Source organism: Podarcis bocagei (assembly GCF_964188305.1).
Source record: "Podarcis bocagei genome assembly, chromosome: 3".
Taxonomy (NCBI): Eukaryota; Metazoa; Chordata; class Lepidosauria; order Squamata; family Lacertidae; genus Podarcis; species Podarcis bocagei.
Window position 1 is genome coordinate 35384250 of NC_138127.1, and position 14523 is coordinate 35398772.

Here is a 14523-nt window from a genome sequence, read left to right on the forward strand (position 1 = left end):
TTTACATAGAAGTTCTACCTAACCATCATGGGATAGACAAATTTAGGCAGAATTTAAAACAGGGTAGATTAACTTAGGCACCGAGACATGGGTGGCGCTGTGGTATAAACCACTAGGCCTTGGGTTTGCTGATCAGAAGGTTGGCAGTTCGAATCCCCGCGATGGGTGAGCTCCCGTTGTTCAGTCCCAGCTCCTGCCAACCTAGCAGTTCAAAAGCAGGTCAAAGTGCAAGTAGATAAATAGGTACCGCTCTGGTGGGAAGGTAAACGGCATTTCTGTGTGCTGCTCTGGTTTTTCCAGAAGCAGCTTAGTCATGCTGGCCACATGACCTGGAAACACTGTCTGCGGACAAACGTCGGCTCCCTCGGCCAGTAAAGCGAGAGCCGCAACCCCAGAGTCGTTCGCAACTGGACTTAACTGTCGGGGTCCTTTACCTTTTTTTAACTTAGGCAACATTGCTCTACTAATGGCTTTCCAAGCTAATAGACATCACCACTACATATGCAGTTAATTATGCAATATGTGAAGAATATATTCTTTTGGCTGCTGGCAATCCAATGTTATTTATTACATTTCTATATTGCCTTTCCTCCAGGAAACTCTAAGTAGTGCTCCTGACCCCCCCCCCTACTTTTTTATCCTCACAACATCCCTGGGGGACTTATTAGGCTGAGATAGTGGCTGTCCCAAGGTGAGGTTCATGGCTGAGTAAGGATTTGATCTTGGGTCTCTCCAACCCTAGTTTAATTCTCTAACTCCTATGCAACCCTGGCTCTCCAGTTCATTACGTGACCCTGAATGGTAGCACTGCATGTGTCAGAGAAACATTGCTCTTTCCTCCAACACCATTCAAGGACAAACTAGATACGTGAGAGAGCCATGGCTATCCCAGTTCAAACAATTTAAGGTCCAGGAGTGCTCTGGTCCATTCTGTTAGTATCCTATCTTAAACAAGCTGGCATTCCCCTTCTAGCTAGCCAGCCTGGTGACTCAGTGCCTTCCAAATTCAAGCTTCATGTTGAACATTCAGTGCATCTTTTGTGTACAACACTGATCCCCAATCAGCAACAAAACCTCGGTGTCATATTGTTTTGGAGAGCTATATAAAACCATGAAGAGGTAGATAGCTTGGAGACAGAGCACATGCTGTGAATACATGTTCCAGGTTCCAGGTTCCGTTTTTAGCATGTCCAGTAGAAGGAAAGAGCTCTCTGCCTGAGACCCACCACCCATCAAATAAAACAGTACCAGGCTAGAAGAAGAAAGAGCATCACCTCATTTAAAGCAGCTTCCTATGTTTTTGCTGGCAGCTTGGACTGACTTGTTTTAAAATGTCTGCATCAGAGAAACCGGCTTCCCACTCAGAGTCAGTCATGAATACACAAAAGGCTTGTGCGTGAATGGGAATATGATTCACAGTGAACACAAGAGTTGTCAGCTTTTCCTTGGAGCGTATTTCTTTCTCTGAACCTTATGGTGTATTATTTTTTGTAAGGAGGAAGCGGAGAGTGAACAGCTTATCAGAGCAGCCAACTTGAAAAGACAATCATACCCCCTGGCGTCTCTCAGGCATGCACATTGGCACACTACTACTGTCAGCCATCAAACATTCGCTTAAAAGAAATTGCTCTGAGGATTGGATCGTGGGCAGGCTTTCTGTTGAAGAGAAACAGGGGGAACACTCTTGGTCTCCATACATTCCATAATCTGAGAAGCAGTTTATTAACTGGCTTAGAACTCGCCTGTTCCTATTAACTCTTGGATATCCTGTTAACCAGACAACAGAAGCATTGTGTGAATGGATCTGCCAGCAACAAGCTGCCTCTCTCCATATGAACCTATCTGGACTCTTGAGATCATCTTCTGAGGGCCTACTTACTGTGCCCCCTCGAGAGGTCTGGAGGTGGCAATACAAGAATGGGCCTTCTCTGCCATGGCTCCCCATCTGTGGAATGCTCTCCCCAGGGAAGTTCGCCTGGCACCTTCATTATACACCTTTAGACGCCAGGCAAAAACATTCCCTTTTAACCAGGCCTTTGGTTGATTTGATTGACATCCTATGCCCTTTTAAAATGTGTTTTTTGGGGGGGAGGCTATTGGGTTGTTTTTTATTTTGATTATGCATTTGTGGTTTTATATTTTGTTTTTATTTTGTGAACCGCCCTGAGACCTCAGGGTATAGGGTAGTATATAAACTCAACACATAAATAAAATAAAATAAACAGTTTTCCCACGTGGGCTGTAGTGCCAAAAATTATTCTCATACTGTTTATTCTTTTGGACACTGCTGGTCCAGCAGTGATCAGGATACTGAACTCGCATCTGTCGTCACAGGTCAGACTGGGTTTCTTGTTCTGAGCCCAGTCTTGGTGAGAAGAGGACACCAAACATGAAGCCAGCAAGCAGTAACCTATTGAACTAAATTCTGCAGCATTGAGTCATGTAGGACCAGAACAAAGACCTCTGGGTCTAAGGAACTGAGGGCCTCCATACTACCTCATCATTCCAATGGCACAGTGGATGCACCAGGTGGGTGGCCAGGTAACACAATGATTGTCTACATGTCAGACAGTTGATCCTTTAATAAGTTTTCCAAAAGGAGGTGGGGCATTGGAGAGGTGAATGGGAGCCAGAGGCTCAAACTACCTTATTTCACGTCAAACCATTTTTGGAGCACATGGTCCATAAGGAGCTCTCCATGGTGCTGCAAGAAGGGAGCTGCCCTGGCACCATGGTGCCTTGGTCCCTGAATATCATGGGAGCACATGTATGTTAGCTCATTTTCCACATGGAAAGGTGGAATGTAAATGTAAAAGCAAAGAAATAAACTCAGTCCTCACAATTTCCAGGTGTTTTTCATGCACACCAAGCTGCCTCCACATAAGAAAGGCGTTTTGAAAGTTAAATAGCAGTTACACAATTATACTAGGTTGTTTACTAATCACCACCTATTTCTCTGACATGTAAGATTGTCACTTGCATTTCTGTTTTTATAATATGCCTTTACTGGTTTTTATGTTGTATTTTTGTATACCACTTAAAAGCATTTCTGAATAATATTTAAAACTCTCTAATTAAAATAAATTATTATTATTAACAACAACAAACATTTCCATCTTCCCAGTGCACATTTAGGACTCTTTAGGTTAAGAAGAACCGTTTAAGGCTTTATAGGTCCCTGTCCAGAAAGGGGCACAACTGGGCCGCCAACCAAAGCTGATGGAAGGCACTCCGTTCCATTGAGGCCACCTGACAGCAAAGGATCCAGAAGCCGCCCCCTCCAAGCTATGAACCTGCTCCTTCAGAGGGAGTGTAACTCCGTCAGTATCAGGCTTTAGGGAGAAAATTCTGGGGTGGAGGGAGAGAAAAGGACACATCTTCACCACCCCATTAAAACAGCATTTGTTATTTGCTACCGATATGACAAGTTGCCTCATGCTAGGAAGTAATGTAAAAAGGGTAATGAAGTAGAAAGTGCTGTTCTTCATTTAAGTGTTGCCAGCTGACATTCTGAAAAGCTCCCTCAGTTTGTGGTAAAGTAGCAAGACAAATGGCTAATGCTCTTCACAGCTGGCTGGCCTGGATGGGCTAGAGACCACCATTTGTCAAATGGTAACTTAAGAGCAGCAGGCACGGAACGAGTACTTTGTAAGTCAGGGGTGGGGGAACATCATTCAGCCCAGTGACCACATTCCCTTCTGAGGGACATGTGCTGGTGTGGGCAGCGCCAGAGGACAAAACCGACATAGCAATTAATGTAGCCATTTTGGCAATTTCCTTTTCTTCTTTTAGCACACTTTTCACTCTTTTGTTATCCAACTGCCTCCCCAGCTGGTTTCCTGCTTCTAGTGTTGTTTTTATGATATGATTGTTTGAGGTGTATGAAGGTGCTAGGGGAGGGGCAGTGGCTCTGGTGGGGGGCAGACCAGGTTCCTTCTGGGGTAGTTTGCCCACCTTTGGTCCCAGAGCAAACTCCTTGACCCCACTAGAGGCTTTTTAAAAATCATGCCAAATGGTAAAAAAAAACATTTACCAAATGGTAAAGAGAACCTTACCGTGTCACAAGGCAAGATAAGTGATGGTGGACTGGGTGTTAAAAGAGTTGTATATGTGCTTTGTGGTAGCGTATCTTGGATCACTAACATATTTCGTGACTTTTTGGTTTTCTTAGCGAGGTTTAGTCAGTGGCCTGGATGCTCCAGAGACAAATAAATATTCAAATTTTTGGAGTATGATACTAAGATCTAACAATCCATTTCTTTCTTTTGAGAGAAAATATGAAAGGTCTAGATTTTCCATAGAGATAAGCATCTGTGATTTTGCAGAGAAAAGAATCATGTCAGTATATAAAAATGAAGTTGCTTGTAAAACACAGTTGTATTGTTGTCAGCTTTAGATCAAATGGTGCTCTAAGGTTGATTGTTTCCCAGCATTATTGTATCTATTCTGGCAGTCAATGCATAATCATTCCTCACAAAAGGAGGAAGTCTTATTTTTAGCTGGTGGGCAACAGGCGCGCACTCCAATACCCCAATACATCAAGGGGAGAGATATCCTATCAATATGGCTGCCATATCCTACACACATCCATCCCAGAACAGGTGGGGGAAGTCACAGTGCTCTGAAAAGCAGAGTGGTAACAGCAACAACCTTCCACCCCGTGTCCATGGCAACACCGCCAGTGCCCACCAATCACATCCAGTGTGGTGATGTCATGGGGATGATGTCTCGAATTGTGGAGATAAACGTGGTGCAGTTTTGGAGGAGGAAACCGCAGTAACTGTCAGCATATTTTTCCCTTTCCCCTTAGGGGGGTTGCACTGGATCTCTGGCGGGGGGGGGGGGAGGGGATAGCTTGTTCTGTGTCCAGGCTACAGACCTGCAAGGAAAAGTTGCTCATTGAGTGTTTGGCTGGCAGTGGTAATGGTTAGACTGCCTGGTCTTCCCTGGGAACTTACCTGCATAGCATGGCAAGTACATACGCTTTGAAGAGACACTTCTCCCAGCTGTTGGCAGCTATAGCCATAGCTTGGACAAGACACAGCATTCGCATACAGCTATGAGGAGGAGCAGATGGTTGCAGGAGATAAAACTTTCAAATTCACTTGGTTACCTGGCAAGTGCTGTGTCCCATCACCCTTGTGTGCTCTAAGTGTGCATGATCTGAGGCTGGATAAATATAGGTAAATGAATCTCACTATCTAAGGGACACGGGTAGCACTGTGGGTTCAACCACAGAGCCTAGGACTTGCTGATCAGAAGGTCGGTGGTTCGAATCCCCATGACGGGGTGAGCTCCCGTTGCTTGGTCCCTGCTCCTGCCAACCTAGCAGTTCGAAAGCACATCAAAGTGCAAATAGATAAATAGGTACTGCTCCGTCGGGAAGGTAAATGGCGTTTCAGTGTGCTGCTCTGGTTCGCCAGAAGCAGCTTAGTCATGCTGGCCACATGACCCGGAAGCTGTACGCCGACTCCCTTGGCCAATAAAGCGAGATGAGCACTGCAACCCGAGTCGGCCACAACTGGACCTAATGGTCAGGGGTCCATTTACCTTTACCTCACTATCTGGAGTTATGGTGTCTCTCTACTGAAATCGGGTGTCGACTGATTCAACAGCATATGACACGGGTGGAACAAGAGGCAGGGGAGAGGGGATTTCCCCCCTCCCCCTTCTTTCTCCTTTCCATTGAGTTGAATGGCGAACATTTCCTTTTACAGTAGCTCTGTAGCTGGTGGAAAGTTTTGCCAGTATTGTTCAGGGTGCACAGAATTTTGCTTAACTCTGCTCCTCCCATGCCCCACCATCTCCACTCATTTTGGCTGGTGGAAAGTGACAGCACAGCGGACCTGGTATGGCAGTGCATTAGTGTGTCAGTGCAGTTACGACATACAGTGGTGCCTCGCAAGACGAAATTAATCCGTTCCGTGAGTCTCTTCGTCTAGCGGTTTTTTCGTCTTGCGAAGCAACCCTATTAGCCGCTTAGAGGATTAGCGCTATTAGCGGTTTAGCGGCTATTAAAGGATTAGCAGATTAGCGGCTAAAAGGCTATTAGCGGCTTAGCCGCTTAGCAAAGGGGGGGGGAGGAAAAAAAAATCGGAACACTCGCAAGACGTTTTCGTCTTGCAAAGCAAGCCCATAGGGAAAATCGTCTTGCGAAGCAGCTCAAAAATGGAAAACCCTTTCGTCTAGTGGGTTTTCCGTCTTGCGAGGCATTCGTCTTGCGGGGCACCACTGTATCTGATGTGACCATGGTGGGGGTTAGTTCTGGCATACCTAAAGTTATGGGGTCATAATGTGTCATTATTATTATAAGCATATTCTCTAAAGAACAATAGAAAGCAGAAGAAATGACAGGTGCTAATCAATCCTCCTTTCTTTTTGCCCTTCTCTTCCTCCAAAGATTATTTACATCCTTGGTATTTCAAACAAAAGGAAAGGAAAAACAGTGCCCTGCCTTGGACAGATGACATTTCCAAATCAAGATTTTACTGTAGAGAAAAACATTTACTATTTGTCAATCAAGAGTATATCAGACATTGAAAAATATTTCATTATATTAAAGGGGAAGCCTGATCTTCTCATTTAGCATTTAAGTTTGTATAACTTAGGCATATCTTGAGAAAAGACCATGTCTTAATGGCAGAGCATCTATTTTGCACACAGGTCTCGGGTTCAACCCCTGCAATCTTCGGGAAGGACTGGAAAAAACCTCTGGAGGACTGCTGTTGACAATAGTGTGCCAATGATACTGTACTAGATGGATCAATGGTCTGAGGCAACTAGGACAAATTCTTATCTTCTGAGAAAAGGCCTGAAGTACCAACTCAGCCAAGAGAAGCAGAGGCTCTTCCAGTTGCATTGCTACTCAATTTGCAGCACCTCCTTTTAATTGTAACAGCCCAGAGATTATAGCTAACAAGACTGGTTAAAAATAGATGTTAAAAGGAAAGAGGTGTGAGTGTATTGCACTGTGCGAAACAACGCAACTGCGTACTGATTCAAAGCAGTGCTGCATAAAAGCCAGACCTTTAAAAGAACTGACACACAACCTGAAATTACTCCGCATTTGTAATATAGTTATTTTATTGGAGAGGCATTGGCAATAATCCCAACACTCATCGTGGCTGTAAAGAAAATACGAGTTGACAGTCTATACTGGAACAGTACTTACATTTAATTACGAGAGCGTTGGATATGTTTACAAGGAGAAAAACCACATTAAAACCTTTTCACCACCAACACCTTTGACTTTTAAGAATTCACGTTAACAGCGTCATCTGCAATCTGCCTAATTATCCAAACATGCTATTTAAAAGGTATGACTGGAACTAAAATGAAGAGCCAAGAGTAAACACTGAACAGAAGCAGAAGAGAGACAGAGTTCATGGGAAGCTGGGCGTGGCAGTTCTTAAATGTAAGTACTACACCAAGTGCTCCTGTATAGTTTTAAAAGGTTGTTCAAGCCCTTGATTTAACTGAGACAGTAACGGCCTATTCTATCCATTCAAGATTTAGGCATCTTGCTATAAAGGCAAACATGTCAGATGCTTCCTCTATAACTTTGGCTGTGGGCTTCCCAGCCCCGTGGCCAGCCTTGGTGTCCACGTGAATTAGTAGTGGGTTGGTCTGCTTGGGGCTTCGGCCTACGACATATTGTAGAGTTGCAATAAACTTCAGGGAGTGAAGAGGCACCACACGGTCATCATGATCAGCTGTTAGAAGTAAGGTGGCAGGATACTGAACTCCTTCTCCTTCTGGAATTTTGATATTGTGGAGTGGAGAATACCTGTTAGAGGGACACATATTTGTTGGAGATTTGATAAAATGCTGCCAGTTGGCAGGAAAGTGGAAAAAGAATAAAGAATCCTAGGGGCTGGGAACATGACTGACTTATTCAAGACATTTCTATACCGCCTAATTATTTGCATTTGTAAGTGGTGTAAAACATAAAAACAAACCACAAAAATGAGACAATAGGACAATTATCACAAAACTGAATGCTATCTTAAAATGAGGAGGGAAGGAAGGGGAGCCATGGATCCTCTGCTCGCAACTGCAGCGGGATCCCACCATCGTCGTCTGTAGGCATTCACTCCATAAGACGCACAGATATTTCCCCTTACTTTTTAGGAGGCAAAAAATGTGTCTTATGGAGCGAAAAATACGGTAAGTCTTAATCACCTGCATAAAGTTGAGCAAGGAGGATGGTGACTAATCTCAGCTGGGGAGGTTTTCCACTGGCCTGGGCCCATCACACTATATGAACGACTTCTATATTGAGCTGTGCATCTGAGCCACGGGGGACCACCAACAGAGATTTCCCCAAAGATCTCAGTGATTTGGCCAAGATATAATGGCTAAGGCAGCCCTTAAGATATCCTGGAGCCATGTTGTTAGGCTCCTTGTAAATTAATGCAAGAACCTTGAACCTGGCCTTGGTGACGCATGGGGAGCTAGTGTAAACGTTTAAGCGCCCAAGTTATGTGCTGGTGCTCTGAGAATTACTTCTTGTTGAGGAATGGGATGTCTGGATCTAGAAAAGGAAGGCACATGTGGCCTACTGACATATACCCATTCCAATCCAAGAGTTGGCAGGAAAGGCTGAAAGGAAAGGGGCTCCTTAAATTTTATGGTAGTTTCCGCCTCCTCCCTTTTGTGTCTGTATATGGCTGAGAACAAGAGGAGGATGTAAGAGTACACAGGGCAGTTAACTTGGGGGTTAAAGTGGCAAATTTTATTCCAGGGATTGCTAGGAAATGACACTGGAAATAAAAACTGCCATTATTGTAGGGCCCTATGGCAAGACCACATTTCAAAAACTGTTCTGTTCTGATCACATCTCAAAAGGGGAAACTGCTTATGATCACCAGCTGTTCAGAACACTTTGTTGGCTTTCATAGCTGATTAAAGGTTGTAGCTGTAAAACACACCCCCATGGTAAAACTAAGTGGAGTTAAAATGTTAGCTGCATTTCTAACATATTGGGAATACCTTTCATATTTATTTTGAAGTAATTTCTGCTGATCATACAGAGTTTATCTCCAGGTCAATGTACTCAGAATTGCAAGCTAAGCTGTCTACATGTGAGAAATTTACTGAACTCAAGAGATAACGTATAAATGAATGCATCCTGGATTTATGAAGTCACTTAACGATGTGATTTTCAATTATTGAGAGAATATAAGGGGCGGGTGGGAAACAAGCAGCTTCTACATTATTGTTATTCAAGAAGGCGGTGGTGAATATAAACTAGGAAAAAGAAAACAAAACTTTACTTACTTGTATAGCCAGGCAAACTGTTCTTTATAATCAGAGCAGCCAAAGTCTGTTGTCCAAGCATGACCAATGGTGAATTTGTGGAATTTTAACATGTCCATCACTCCTACTTGAGCAATAACACAGCCAAATAGATCAGGACGCTGATTGGCACAAGCAGCTGGAGAGTGGAGGAAAACACACCCAACCCAAATTGAATCTAATGTTTAAAGCAGCTAGCAGTGCTAATATCTACAAGTAACAGTTATAAAGATAGCAATCAGAGGATGTCAACATTTGAAACATGTACGGGCAAAGCTGCAAAGGAACAGATCAGTTTGTTGATTTAGCACTAAGGCAGAAGTTTATTAGGGGGGAAAGAGGATGAGATGCAGGAACACCTGCTTCCATTCTGTGGGGAAGTGGAATCCATGAAGCCGGCTTTATGACAAAAACAAATCTGCATGTTTTAGAACGGGGCCACTGCTGAACGTAAAGGAAGGAAGGGCAATTTCATGCAGACAAGGAGCAACTGGGGGATGGTGCAAACTCTTCCTCCATCTGTTCCAAGGATGGGGACCCTGTGGCCTTCCAGATGTTGTCAAACTTCATGTGTTTGGCCATCCAGTTGTTACCCTATTAACTTTAGTGGCAAAGTTCTGTGGAGTCAGTCCAAAGCAGTGCCGATAATCAGTGCTGCCTTTTGTGTGCTGAGCTCAACAAGTGAAGCATCGACACTGAACAGCCATTTGAAAAGCCTATTATTAAATAGAGTTTGTCCTTGTGTTTCCCAAGGACTTGAAGAGGAAGAACTTGAAACAGAAACAAAAGATTAAGGAAACGCAGCATTTTTAGAGCAGCAAGTCTAGTGAGAAGAGAGGGGTTACGGGCCTTCCAAGATTTCAGACATTTTCAATGGCTGGTAAATTAACTGGAACCGTATGCTCAGGTTCTGGGGAACTGATATGCCCAAATATTGGAGAGTGTCAGAGCAGATCTAAATACCCACAAGCCATTTTGCAGGCCAAGAATTCATGAAGTAAACATGCCAGTGCACAGACTCTGTTTTACTGAAATTAAAACAAAAACCTGAGACAGTCCCAGATTGGTTAATTTTCTCAAAATGGGATGGAATGCAGGGGTGGTCAGGAAGAAAAACACACTTGTGTGAGCAGTGGGTTTCCTATGGGCATCTGGGTGGCCACTGTGAAAACAAGATGCTGCTGAACTAGATGGGCCATTGACCTGATCCAACAGGATCTTCTTATGAATCAGTCCCTAGTTATACACAGCTCCAGGGAAGCATTCATGCCTTATATCACAAAGAATATTATAGACTTTAACAGTATGAATGTCTCAGGTGGAAGGGGAACAGACTTCTTGGTACCATCAACATGGTTTTGGGAAGGAGACAGACTTGGCAAAAGATGACTGTTTTGAGATAAGGCTCTTGTATTAAGAGATTTTTCACACTAATTTTGGAACTGTTTTCTAAATGAAGCCCTAAAAATTCTGCCGTAGGCTTAAAAATGGTGAGGTTGTGTGGATTTGGGGTATAATGCTACAGTCACATTTCAAATGTAATTCCATGACTATGCAGTTAGACCCATAAGAAATAAAGAAAAACTGAGAATGGAACTCAAAACTGTAATGCTTAAACCCAATTAGTGCCTGTTGTGTGTGTGCTGCTCTAGCAAAGATCTACTTGTTGCTGTGGTGGTGTTTTTTCAAGAACACAGTGTTCCACTGTGCATCAAAAGGGGAACAGGTGATAATCTACCATTGCCGTATCAAGGCTTTGGTCCTGGATAAACATAAGGACAAAATACTTCAAAATAGGAGAGTGTGGGCTGAAACAGAGTTAGTGGCAACTAGTGATGCAAAAATCAGCTCTGACTAGCTATTTTTTGATATGAATTTGCTCTTTCCTTCCCTAACTAAAATAAGTGTTTTGTATGAAGCCAGTTCTACCCTACAGGAAGAAAAAGACAGATGCCTCAGTGCAGTAATTATGTGTGCAGCTCATAAAGGCAGATGTTTTCTTAAATGGCCAATTGGTATTCTGCAGGCTTAGACAATATTTGGGTATTGCACTATTACTCCAGTTTGTTAACAAATGGTGCAATGTCCAACGTGTGGGGAGTGAAACGTCCTTCCAGAGCTTATCCTCTGAGTCCTCCATTTACTTGACATTAAATTCACTTAGCTTTGTCATTTAAAAAAAAGGAAAAGGAAGCGGACAGCCTCTTCTTACCCACTAAGAGACCCCCATTTGAACCTCCATTGATAGTCAGTTTCTTTGGAGAAGTATACCCCTCTTTGATAAGATACTCAGCTGCACACTGAAAGTCATCAAAGCAGTTTTGCTTATTGGCCAGGATACCACCTAAATGGAAACAAAGAAAACAAGCTAGTTAACCCTTTGAAAACACACAGATACGCACTTTTGATATTGCCGATTCAGAACATGCACTCTAGGGTGTATGTACACACAAGAAGAACTGCTTGGATTGAATTTTTCAGTTCCACAAGTATTTTAATAATGTATGCAGTTGAGGAACACAAAAAACATAATGAATATCATGTGCAACAGAGACTTCAGAAAATGGTCTTGCCAGTACCTTTAATGCTTTCAGAAGGCTTGAATAATACATACACCTATGCTAAAGACTTCGGGGGGGGGGGTGAGAAGGAAGGAAAGCACAGACCAGGTAATGTTCCTAATAACTGATCGCTGTAGATTGCAGACAAAACGGTCACGTGCATTTCTGACTGAGGTTTGTCTTAATGGGAAATCGACAGCATCCAGCTCGTTTATGGTATTTTAAGCTTATGGGCTTATAAAATTAATAGTTCCAAAAAAGAGGTAAATGAGCGCTTTTCTTAAAAACAACAAATCTTTCATTCATGTGGTGATCAGGGCTAGAGAAATATATCTTCCTTTTGAGATCTAGCATTTATCTACCGCAGATCAACACAGAACTTGAGGTGCACAGCTAAAGGTATCAAAACAAAGAAAAGCACAACACTATCACAGACACAATTGTATAGGAATGAAGAGATGTTTAAGAGCTAGTGTGCTTTTTTTGCCGTGCAGCAAGATTTGTTTTCTTGCCTACCCCGCCTTTCCTTGTTCCAAATCTAGCAAACATTTTATTCCCTCCTTTCCATTCAGTAGATAGGTTTTTTTCCAAGTTAATAAAAATAAAAAATACATAAGCCTGTACATAAAACTGTACATAAGCCTGCGGAAAGTTCTCATAATGGTAATTTATTATAATATCCTAACATAGTCAGTAAATTTTCTGGATCATAGCCACAAAAACAATTACTGTGGCTCGATCAAGGAAAATTTCTACAATTTATAGTGGTTAATATAAGTTAGGGTTGCCATATTTCAAAAAGTGAAAATCTGGACACAAAGGTTTTTGTTTTTTTTTAAGGAAATTCGGACAGGGGTTGCCATACGTCTGGAGTTTCCTGGACATTCCAGGTGAAGCTCAGGCCACAGTGGCAAGCTCCATGAATATCAGTAATAGCTGCCCATGACACTTAAGAAACAACAGACTTCAACCTAATGCCAACACACAGTCTTGTGTGCAAAAGAAACAGAAAAACCAGAGCCCCCCCACATAAAGGTTAACTTAATTAAGAACTCGTTAAAGGTCTACAGCTAATTTCCTGTTATTGAAGGGCACTTTGTTTTGGGGCAGTAATACAGTGTTTTCTCTTTCTGAAAACCCCAATTACTGGGAAACACTCCAGACTACAGAAGTAATTAAAATAATAATGAGGAACAAAACTGATGCAGTAATGGAGAAAATTATTTTGTAAATTAAGAAATATGGACATTTTCAAATAAATCTGTGATGGTGTTCCGGAGTCAAATTAAGGTAATAAAACAAAAACAAAACCAGACCTCTGCAATGGTTTAGCATGGAGACATGCAAACATTTGACCTGTGGAAACACAATCACAGTGCAACCCTTTACATGACTACACTCAGAAGCGAGTTCTGCTGAGAGTTGTATGTGTCCAGGATTGCAGACTGTTATTGAATAAAGCACTTTACGTATGTTCTTGCACCAAGGAACTCTTACCTTTGTGCCAGGTCTCTCCATATTCACCACCTCCTCTGATATTAGCCACAGCTAGAATGCCACCCAGGTGTCTTACAAAAATGAGTCTTGATACACTGCAAAGACAATTAATTGGTAAATATTTTCAGTGCTTGGTCTATGATGCTCAAAATGTAGCTGGAGGAGGAATATGTTTCCATTCATAGAATCAAAGAAATGGAAGGGACTCTGGGAGTCAACAGGATCAACTACCTGTGATGCAGGAATCTCAACAAGATCATGCATGGTAGATGGCCATCCAACCTCTGTTTAAGAACCTCCAGGGAAGGAGAGCTCATCATCTCTCATGGAAGGAAAGAAAAATGAGAGATGTAGGAACATAGGAAGCTGCCTTATTCTACAGGTCCATCTAGCTCAAAATTGTCCACAGTGACTGCCAACAGCTCTCCAGCATTTTAGACCAGGTTCTCTCCTAAATCCTACCTTGGAGATGCTGGGGATTGAACCTGGGACTTCCTGCATGCAAAGGCAGGTGATCTGCCACTGAGCAGCAATGCCTCCATTTAGACAAGCAGCTGGATTAGAACCAAGCCACTTCCTGGTCTTCCTACAGCATATTCTACAACGTCAGTGGCTCTGATGTATGGCCCAGGGTGCCAGAGATTTTTACAGTTGTGAGGAAGGAAGACACAATACCTCCCATGGGCCCTTGGACACTATCCAAGGGGTCACAGGAATGCAGTCTTAAATGCTATTCAGTCCGGCTAGTTTTCCAAAAAAGACACGCCAGGTTAATTAAAAAAGCCAAAAGATGAGTGATATTGAGGGAACAGAACCTCTAATGCCATTTTAATACTCAGGATACTGCCTGCCAGTTAATGATCCCTTTTTGGCAGGAGGTATTTAGATGTTTTAGCTCGACTCTAGGAAACTGATCTCAGTTTCTTCTTTTTCACCCAACTAATGTTTGGATAGTTTCCTGCAACTTGGGCACAGTCAGTCCAACAGGAAGCTTGGCAGCACAAGATGTGTTTCTTTTTGGTGGTTATGAACACAATACAAGCCAATTGGGGGCAGCGGTAGAGGGTGGGAGGAAGCCCTGTGACACTAGCAGAAGTCCTTGCATAAGCTTCTGCTGATGTAGCTGGTTAGAGGAATCTGGTCCAGAGTCTTTTTTTTTAAAAAAAGT

General features: G+C 42.8%; 1 protein-coding gene across 1 annotated transcript in view; it reads right to left on the reverse strand.

Moving 5' to 3' along the window:
• Positions 1 to 7055: 7055 nt before the first annotated feature.
• The window catches only part of PREP (prolyl endopeptidase), a 57764-nt gene continuing 50296 nt past the window's right edge, over positions 7056 to 14523 (reverse strand). The window contains exons 12-15 of the mRNA XM_081187922.1: positions 13356 to 13450; positions 11510 to 11641; positions 9280 to 9436; positions 7056 to 7786 (exon numbers count right to left, since the gene is read on the reverse strand). Of these exons, the coding sequence (XP_081044048.1) occupies positions 7492 to 7786; positions 9280 to 9436; positions 11510 to 11641; positions 13356 to 13450 (679 nt within the window). The 3' untranslated portion in view covers positions 7056 to 7491. The remainder of the gene's footprint in view (positions 7787 to 9279; positions 9437 to 11509; positions 11642 to 13355; positions 13451 to 14523) is intronic.